This window comes from Micropterus salmoides, unplaced genomic scaffold (genome assembly GCF_014851395.1).
Source record: "Micropterus salmoides isolate LMB-PRFRI ecotype aquatic unplaced genomic scaffold, ASM1485139v1 Ms_hic_scaffold_6, whole genome shotgun sequence".
NCBI classification, from domain to species: domain Eukaryota; kingdom Metazoa; phylum Chordata; class Actinopteri; order Centrarchiformes; family Centrarchidae; genus Micropterus; species Micropterus salmoides.
In genome coordinates this window covers 9,159,963-9,170,416 of record NW_024044348.1, presented here as the reverse complement: position 1 = coordinate 9,170,416, position 10,454 = coordinate 9,159,963, and the positions used below count along the sequence as shown (strand labels likewise).

The 10,454-nt window shown below is 37.1% G+C and overlaps 1 protein-coding gene across 3 annotated transcripts; it reads left to right on the top strand.

The window, feature by feature from the left end:
* The first annotated feature begins 1,736 nt into the window (after positions 1 to 1,736).
* fshb (follicle stimulating hormone subunit beta) lies at positions 1,737 to 4,663 on the top strand. Of its 3 annotated transcripts, none has more exons than XM_038700511.1 (3): positions 1,737 to 1,813; positions 2,804 to 3,022; positions 4,379 to 4,663. In XM_038700511.1, the coding sequence occupies exons 2-3, from the start codon at positions 2,864 to 2,866 to the stop codon at positions 4,580 to 4,582; spliced, it is 363 nt and encodes a 120-aa protein (XP_038556439.1). In that variant the 5' UTR covers positions 1,737 to 1,813; positions 2,804 to 2,863; the 3' UTR covers positions 4,583 to 4,663. The 3 variants fall into 3 exon arrangements, with proteins under 3 accessions (XP_038556439.1, XP_038556440.1, XP_038556441.1); XM_038700512.1 differs by having other exon boundaries at positions 1,742 to 1,813; positions 2,730 to 3,022; XM_038700513.1 differs by having other exon boundaries at positions 1,746 to 1,813; positions 2,839 to 3,022.
* The last annotated feature ends 5,791 nt before the right edge of the window (positions 4,664 to 10,454 follow it).

Below are 10,454 nucleotides of genomic sequence, written 5' to 3'. Positions count from 1 at the left end.
GTTCAGCAGGATGCTGGAGAACCTGAGTCCCCGGTGGCTGCAAGGGCAGACGGAGCAGCAGTTGGATGAACCGTGGCTGCTGCCCAAGTACTCATATTCTACTGTCACTGCAGACTGTCCGGCTCTTGGTGCAGTGCTAACTTTTAACTGAATGCGGCAGACGACGAGTTTTTCAAAAACAGACAGTGGAATTTTTTGAGGCTGATTCAGCTGTATTAAAAACAAAAAGGAGGCAAGCAATGGTGTAAAAAAGTACATTTACTCAACTGTAGTACAATTTTGACATACTTGCACTTCACTTGAGTAGTTCCATTGTATGCTACTTTATACTTCTACACCACTAGATTTTTCCTTTTTACTCAACACATTTACACAGACAACTTTTGTATGTTACTATACAGATTCAGATATTAAATTAATTTGAACAGCTTAAAACATTTTATTGATTAAACTGAGAAACATTAAATAAAATGATCTACACCATGACCAGCTACCAGTAATATGCATTGGGGATAATGTTCAAATAATATACAGCATATAATAATATAGATAGAATAATACTGAGTGTGAGTGAGTACTTTTACTTTTGATACTTTAAGTGCATTTAATATTTTGTCATACTTGCTTTTAGTTTAATGCAGAATGCTTTCCCCTGTAGTAGCAATCATTTATTTGTTCAGTGAGTGGAATTGCTACTTTTTTGTAAATTATTTGAATTCTCCTTGGACCTCTGGATTCAAGTAAAAATAAAATTGCACCTCAGTAATAAAATAAATGTTTAGAGAAACTCTGGAGTTGTAAATGCATGATTCATATAGATTTGAGAGTGCAGATGAGGTTTCCTGCAGTTGAAGACATTGATGTGTAGGTTTTTAGATCATGCACAGGACAACACTCTCTGGCAGTGACTTTTTCAATCCTACAACATTTCAGTGTTTCCAAATCTAAAGATGAATGGGCTGAAAACAATACACAGGCTGTAACGATATTCACTGGGTTGGTCTCATTTTTCAACAAAAGAAGCCAATGCCAGAATGATTTGAAATATGCCATAATTATATAAAAATAATGGCTTAAAGTGAAAATTACACAGACTTTACATTTTCTTGGTCAATCATTTTAATCCTTAACTCGCTCCAATTTGTCTACCAGCAGACACGCTCTGCCAACATAATTATTATTAAATAAACTGATTTTCTTATTTTATTTAATGGAAGTTCAGCAGAAAGTGGCAGAAATATGGAAAGTCACAACGCTTCTTTGAAGACTTGTAGTATTACTTTTACTTGCATTCAAGAAATAAATATAAAGGTAAACACACTTTTTCCAATAAGTTAATTAATTATATTTCACATTTATATTTCTATGACTGAACTGCAGATAACAAAGTGTGTTACTGCTATTAATACACTGGAAAAGTTAAACAACAAAGTAATTAGTGATGCTCAAGTGTGTTTTCCATCTTACTATGGGGGCAGATTTATTTTTATATTTCTGTGGTCCATCTAAGCCTTTCACTCATGTAGTCTAAACAAGATTTCTGTAGATACCATCTCGCTCCTCCGCATGTGTAGAAGGAAAGGCCTTGAACCTCTGGCCCTCCCCAAACCGTTGAGGGAAAGAAACAAGGATTTTCCTGGAGGTAGGAAACAGGTAGGAAAAATAGCACCGAGCCCAAGGTTTAATAGATTAAAAGGATTTATGAGCAGCACTATTTAAGTAAAGGAGAGGACAGCCACAAGTTGAACACTCTTACAGATGTTTGGAGAGTAACAGAAGAAACAAGATACAAAGCAACAACAGAGCTCTACAGGTACGTTTTCTTTTAAAGATGTATGTACATTACATGTTGCTGAAAGTGTATCATTGATTAAGTTGTAAAGTTTTAATAATGCAATGAGATTATATAGAGTTATGCAAATGATTTGAATATTTAACATTATGCTTTTCTGTGAAAACAAATGATTAAAGTTTAAAAGAAAAAGATTCAGTTGAAGCACTGTGAAAGATTTGATTCTTTCTTATCAAGGTAGTTTTCCCTGAATAATATCTTAATGTACATGCTGTAAAGTGCTTTTAGTGTATAGTATATGCCTGTAATTATAGTTTCATTACAGTTTATTAGATGTGAGTGTGAAAGTTTAATTGCAAGACGTCTCTAAAAATATCTAAACGACATTCTCCTTATCCCTCCTTTGTCCCTGGTCACCGTTGTTCTGCTGGTGTAGTAAAGGATATTTTCTAACATGCAGCTTGGAGAATATTTATTTATTTAATTTGGAAAGGGACCATGTACAATATACGTCAAATGGGAACATTTATGTTAAAAATGTTCCCATTTGACGTATTGTACCAGAGTTACCTTATAGCTTATTTTCATCCGCAGTACCTTGGCAGGTCACAATTAAAACATCCACACACGTGTAGCACATAGTTGTTCAGTTTAACAATGTACATTTTTAATGTTTTGAGCTCCATAAACAAAATTCCATTCACCTCAATTGCATTAGGGTGGAAATCTCAGAGATGATGGTGAAAAAACAATTTTGTTTTTGGTTTCGAAAATAAATTTGGTGCAGTTTTCTAATCAAATCTTAACTTCTTTCTTATATATTTCATTACAGATTATATTCTACTACACACCACATTCATACTACTACCACTACTACTGTTTCAAGTAGATGCAAATTTAAGGAGGTACAAAAGTGAAACATAAATCTCTCTTGCAGATCTAAGACTACCATCACACAGTGCCTCATATTAATCCACATTAACTTGTTGGCTCTTCTGGCATTGTTTGAAGTACCTGAAGCGAGACCTGATCCCCTCTTGTGGCAGGCGTCTGTATTGCACCCGGCAGAGGATGCAGCTGGTTGTCATGGCAGCAGTGCTGGCACTGGTGGGGGCGGGGCAGGGATGCAGCTTGGGCTGTCATCTCACCAACATCAGCATCCCCGTGGAGAGCTGTGGCAGCACCGAGACCATCTACACCACCATATGTGAAGGACAGTGCTACCACGAGGTGATGGATTTCAAACTCTGAAAAGTTTGTTGTAAAACAGCACTTGTTTAAAATAACTAATGAGACACGTGCCAGCCTGTGCATTCATTCTGCTTATGTTAAGCTCTGCCTGACTGACCATGCTCGTGAGTGTAAAGCTGTCATAATCTGAATATTATTACAGTATTCGGAAATATGACTGATTACACTGTAATATAAGTCAGAAAAACATGAGGAAATTTTTCCATTCAATTAGTTTCACCTCAGTTGTAGAGCTCAACGCCATGCCACTGAGACAACACAAGCAAATTAAGAAAACACCTTCACCAATTTGAGATCACGTGTCTATTTGCATGTGTTTTCTTAAGATGCAGTGCTTTGAGCTCACCTTACAGTTGAGCTTAATACAACTTTATCAAAGTTCTACAAGCCACACTATTAATCAGACAAGAACAGACAATTACAATAAATCAGACAACAGAACAAAAATAGACAGCCCACACATATTTGAATGTTAAATCTGTAATTTTATGACCATATAAATTATTGATACTGACGATTTAAATGTATAATTTTGTTTGTTTTTTAAATAAGATTCTGTATGCTTCTCAACAGAACAAAAACAAAGATATAGAGCTGGGACCTTTGGGGGGAAATTATTAGATTAGATTACTAAATTATCTGGATAACTTTATTGAGTGAAACACAGAGTCTTCAAAAATCTGGAAGAAGCACTTATGCAAAAAAGACTTGTTGCATGTTTTACTGTCAACCTGCTCCTTGAAATAGCCTTCAGGTTTACTGTTGCAATTCCGAACATGACTGTTGTAAACAAACCTTTCACAGCATCTGTTACAATTTGATGTGGCTGTGTTTGAGTTATATTATTAAAATACCTGTCAATCAATTACAGATTAGATACAGAGTGTGTAAGAGAGCCATTCTGTCTCCATTAGAGTCATGCTTTGTCTCTTTATCTGTTTGTACTGTTAAATCACAAGTTACCCAGCAGTATCTAAAGTAATTCAAATTAGCTCCACCTTTACCAGATGCAGCATTAAGGTAATGTACACATTCATGCATCTGTAATTATAATCCAATACTATAACAAATAAATTATTTGGAAATGGGTATTCCTACACTGTGGTACTCATACTTTTACTGAAGTAGAAGATCTGAGCACTTCCTCCACCATTGATCAGCGGTTTACAATTATCTGCTGTTGGGAAGCTGAAGATTTTTTATATAAACCTTAAAATCCCCCCTTTTTTTGTTATGGTTTGTCATATTATCACCTAATCATGGGGCGGACTGAATTAGCTCCATTTATGTTCACGTGTTTAATCATATACTGTCAACTGTTGGTGTCTATTACAGGATCCAGTCTACATCGGCTATCACGACTGGGCTGAACAGAAGATCTGTAATGGAGACTGGGCCTATGAGGTGAAATATATTGAAGGATGTCCAGTGGGTGTCACCTACCCTGTGGCCAGAAACTGCGAGTGTACTGCATGTAACGCAGGAAACACATATTGCGGGCGCTTTCCTGGATACATATCCAGCTGCCTGTCCTTTTAAAGAAACCTATTATCTATCCCACATTTACTTCTTTTCTTTGTGTCCCTTGCCTTGGTACTAAAATAAACAGGTATCACTTAAGTTTTTGTGTTTTTTTCACCTATTACATTATGTTTTATATATTTACATCTTGTATGGCCAAAAGAACACGGCTGTCTTCAATCAAAATCATCAGTCAGTTATTGACAGCACATTTCAACCTTTTCTATTCAGTAGCTGTCAACACCTCTAACAATGAGCCAACAGAGGAAATGTCACAAGTCAGTGAAGAAGAAATTGTCTGCAGATGCAGCAGTGAGATAGCGAAAGAAAGAAAGAGATTATTGAGATGAATGTCCCACCAGCATTTTCCCTTCTTGTCCTGACCAAGGTCACTGACCCCTAACATTCAAGAATCCTGCGATTCAAGTTTCCGAGAAAGGGAGGTCATCCCAAAGAAAAACAGCAGGCCTCACCTCGTTTTTGACCGGTGGAAATGAAAATATAGAGTTTGATGTACATCCAAAAGCTCCACTAAAGTGCCTGCTGATCAGTGTCTCTCTTCAGTAGGATGCACTAAATTTAGAAACAGCTCAGTAAGCAAAATCTTCCTCTCATCAGAACTCCTACAATGCCGTGCATTGTTTGGGTGTTGCAGATATAATGTTAGGAAGACAGTAAAGGACATAATGTTATGCAACATGAGTAATGAATGCAGCTTGTTTCTGCACACCTGAAGATGCTCAGTTGTCCTCCTGGATCCATCCTCTTCATTTATGTTTTACAATTTACATTTTGTCATCATAATTTTATTTACTATGACCTTCTGTTATAAATCTATTCTGTAAACACGGCATCTATTGCGTGTTTGCCTGTCCTGGGAGAGGGATCTGTATTCTGTTGCTCTTTCTGAGGTTTCTTCCATTTATTCCCTGTTTTTTGGTGGGAAATTTTACCTCATTTGAAACACAAGCTTAAGACAAGATGGCATCATATGCTATACAGATCGTTAAGCCCTTTGAGGTATATATAAATAACTAATATTGATTATTGCAGTAGGGCCCTATGTATGATGATGTTGGTTTCACATATTACTTCTGCACTGTTAAAGGAATGGTCCCACAGTTTGGGAAATATGCTTATTGCTTTGTAGCCGAGTGTTAAATAAGAGGATCTATACCTCTCTTGTCTGTTCATTAAATATAAAGCTAGAGCCAGCAGGTGGTTAGCTTAGCTTAGCATCAACCAGGACACAACCCCCTAAAATTACAACTTCCATCCACGACATATGACGTGTTAATTTAGTGGAATTTGTAAAAATATTGACAAAGCAGTGTGCCAATATTCACAGTATAAGAAATATAAAGAATTTTGCCTTAATATAACACAATGATACAGATATGTTATGATATTATTACATAAATGCCTGTGTACAGTACATGCTGTGTCTTCACACAATATACAATAGTTTCCCCAATATTGGCTGTTCTTCCATCATTAGCAGTTTTCATCATTTCATCATTAGTGTGTTTTGGTTTGAAGAAGACTTAATATGAGCAACAAAAATATGAAATATTCTTCCACTTCCACAAAAGTCAAACCATACCAGTAAAATTTATGCTTTTCCTCTGCAGGACTGCATTTCTTTTTTTAAATACTGCAGAGTTTTGCCTTAACATTTTAGAAACTACAACCCAAAACTCCACAAAGGGAGAACTAATGAACATCTTTGCAGAGAAATGAGAAGAATAAATCAGCTCTCTACCCTGAAGTCCACTGCAGGCTGTCATTGTTTCTATGTTACAAAATGGAAAAGTCTTGTTTTAGCCAAACGCAGGTGCAGGTTCTGAGTCTTCAGACTGTTAGAATAACATCTTATTAATCCAGAGACCTCGACAAACCTGAGTCCCCTGCTAATGACAGAGAACTTACTCACAAACATGCTGTTATATTATTACCTACAGTGTTGTGACGTGGCTACTTTACCCTAACATGATCTCCTTTAGTGCGGACAGCATCTGATTAAGCCTAACAGTATAATGTGTTGCCAGCATTAATGCGGTGAAGGAATGTTATTTCATTTAATTTCATGTTATATATTTTTTTCTGCATTCAGTGTTTGCTCTGAGGCATGACAGTAATAGAAATTAAATATTAAAACTCAAATATGTTGAATAAAGACACTTCACAGACAAATATGGGCATGTTGAGACAGTTTAGTGACTGTGAAATCGCTGTACCGCCATATTTGACAAGGTTTTTCAGGAAAAACTCATTTTTTTCTTTAATTAGTCTACATATCATCAGGGTTATTTTTAAAATTTTTGGAAAACTCCCTCCAGTGTCAAAGAAGACATTCTACAACTGTTTTCACAGGTTGAACTCCTTGTAACGAGTAAGTGCCCCTATATACTGTTTCTAAATACAGTATCCGCTTGGTTGCGTAGAAATCAGCGATTAAGATTTTTATCTTATCTGGGGTGATTTAAAATGTGTGCAGCTGTAGCAATCTTGTATTTAAAGGGTATCAATACTTCAGTCAGCCAGTATAGCGCAAGGGCCAAAGCCAAAGTGCCCTAACAAGTGAGACAATCAATGAAATGATTGATGATAGAACACAATGGATCAGAATGATCAATGATAGAAAAAGAGGTTGGAAAAGAAATAAGATGTGCGAGCTTATTTGTACTTTAAGACAGCCACATACTGAGGGAAGTTCAGGATGAAAATAGAGCTGAAGTATTTCTTGTACAGACCTGTTCAGCTTGTTGTTTGGAGGAAAATGATGACCGACCCTTTAGGCGAAGATGACCCAAGTAACTTGTAGTAGAAGAGAACAAGCTGGCATGTATAGATGGACTGTGGCCGGAAGGTACTGTGTGGGGGTGCTGCTTTCTTAGCCTGTACTACAGTATATCACAACATCAACATTTTTTATTTCTTTACAAGCATCCCGAGGCACCCAGCCAGCAGAGGAAGTGCAGGATATAAGTGACAGATGGAATCTCAGGAAGATGGAGTTAAAGGTGTTCTCGACAGCAATATAGTTCTTCTCTAGACATATTGGCAAATGAAAGGCATTAGAAAAGCACAAACCTCCACCAGTGCTGAGTAAATCCCCAAAGACATAGTTTCTACAACCTATAGCTACAGGTTAAAGAGAACTAATCGATCCCAAACCTCAGAGCTAAAGTTGGACATTGATCTCTGTTATCTCTGTTAGTATCATAGTTATGGCAAAAAAAACACAAACAATACAGGATTTTTTATTGACTGATGTGTCTGTCTTCATACTATATGTCTGGAAAGAGGATCAGACCAATAGAAGATACATACATTGATATAAAATAAAAAAAGAAGCAAATCTTCACGCTTGAAGGTAGAACTAGCCAATATTTGGCATTATTAGCTCTTGGGGTGGCAATATTGGTTGGGCAGTAATGTTAAGTCAGGTTACCACCTGCCTAATATTGTGTAGGTCCTGTTTTCTGCCAAAATAGCTCTTACCCGCCCAGGCATGGACCCCAAGGTTTCCCAACAGCATTGTCTTTATCCCATAGTGCATCCTGGTGCCATGGTAAGACAATGCATATGCACCCCACTAAGCTTTCTGTCAGAACCAGAATTAACTTTTCAAGAATTTGATCTACAGTAACTCATCTGTTTGTTTGGATCACACAGGCCAGCCTTCACGCCCCACATACATCTATGAGCCTTGGCTGCCCAAGACCCTGTCACCGGTTTACCGTTTTTCTTTCCTTGGACCAATTTTGATAGGTACTGACCACTACAGACCGTTTTGGAGATGCTCTGACCCAGTCATCTAGTCATCACAATTTGGCCCTTGTCAAAAAAATCATTACACTTGCCCATTTTTCCTGCTTCTAACACATTAACTTTGAGGCAAGTATATATATATATATATGATCTATAAACACACACACACGTATACTGTATAGTGAAAGATGGGACAGCCCCATTAAGTCATCTTCTCCGTCAACATGCAGACAGACCTTCGACCTGCACCCCGATGTTGATAGATTTTGTTTCAGCCTTTGACTCAACACACTCACACAGACTCTTCTGTCACATCACCAGTTCAATTGGAACACTGCAGGCTGGATATCTGCTGACAGATTTCAGGGCATTTAGGTCGTTGGTGTCCTTTAATATAGGCTTGTTTTTATACAGCGGCTCCCCGGAGGTTTGTGCTCTCTCCTCACTAATGATGTTGCAGTCAATATTTACATAGACATTTTATCAAGTTTATAGACGAGTCTGTCGCTCTGCCTCCTCTGCTGGAGGGAGGAAATGGATACAATCATGTAGCAGATGACTTTGTGTCAGGCTATGAAGAATTCTTCCTTTAGTTGAATTTTCTAAAAACTAAGGACAATAGACATTTTTAGAAGTACATATACAGCAGGGTCCAGATCATACTACTATATTTTATAAACAGCTGTTTCAACCACACAGGCCTCTGGATGGGCACATAAATATGTACTTGAATGTGCAGTGAATTTGTTTCATTTGACTGGATGTTATTTTGCTGAACTGTGCTTTCCAGCATCTGTTTCTGTATATTTTTTGTAAGATACTGGTGTGAGTGAGGCATACCAAAATTAAATGAGAGCTGCAGCCCTTCACTGAAACAACCTGCAATTTATTAATTCCCACAGCAAGTGGGCTGCTTTGTGTTAGCAAATTAACTCATGTAGCCTCTTAACAAGACTAAGAGACTAATCAGCATAACAGTAAGTAGTGTCCATAATATTACTACCAGCAGTCAGTATGAGACAGTACGCATCATTTAAAGCCTGGTTTTGGTGTGTCTTCTTTATTTTGGTGCAGCACAAATTTTCCAAGAGAAAATATTTTAACTTGAGCTTTAATTTGAGTTTGGAGAAAAACTTCAGCTGCTTTGATGAAGTACTTGTTTGCGTTGACACGCTCTCTGCTCTCATTGACTATGTTTTATAAATATTAATAAGCTTCATTTATATGCAGCCCTTTAAAAATGAGCTATAATAAAGCATTGTGAACAGAACAGAACAGTATCCCTATATAAAAAAACATAGTTTTGGTGATGTTACGGTAAGCTGACTACACACTGCATTTCCCCTACAAGACAACAAGAATCTATCATTTCATTTACATTCATATATCTACTATTGACATTCCTCAAAGTTCACATTTCAGCCCTTGCTGCCAATGTTTCCTGGAAATAATCAGAGGATTTGGAGGCTACCCTGGGCTGTATGACACCTGACCTACAGCTGAACTCTCAAGGACAGCATGATGACTATAAATGAAACGTTACTGTCTGAGCAGATCTGCAACTCTTTCTTTGGCCAAGCCAAGCGTGATGAACTGCTGTGTCATGCTGCTTGCCTACAGCCTTTGGTCAGTAGGGGGAAGCAAAAAAGATAGCTCCTCTAGTGTGTCAAGTGACAATATGGCAAGTGGAAATAATTGTTGTATCCAATAATAGTTGGATTAATGAAATTACTCAAGACCAGAGTCTGTAATTGAGTAGCTTTTTGTGTACTTGTTCTTTTTAAAGTAGTTTTTTAAATCTGTAATTTTACTTTTACTTAAGTAGGCCTATGTTTTATTTAAAGTATTGTACTTACATTTTCAATCACATCCGTTACTGAGTTAAAGAAAATGGAAGGAAAAACTTGCGACGACTTTGGCTTCAAGTGCAAGAGAACAGCTTTATCATGATGCAGTATAAGCTGTGACAAAATGCTGTATTAAGTTACTGCTAATGCAAACTGAACATTTCCTGCTGCTGCAGCTTCACAGTAAAAGCATTTATGTGGCGAAACACAAGTTGACTTTTATTTTGAAGTAGTCATGGGAAATGAAATCTTTTTTTATTTATTTATTT

What these genes read in the sequence shown, in the direction of transcription:
- fshb (XM_038700511.1), top strand. Translation starts at nt 2,864, where the DNA reads ATGCAGCTGGTTGTCATGGCAGCAGTGCTGGCACTGGTGGGGGCGGGG. An exon ending in AAGGACAGTGCTACCACGAG is followed by an intron (nt 3,023 to 4,378) that starts GTGATGGATTTC and finishes TGTCTATTACAG; the next exon opens with GATCCAGTCTACATCGGCTA.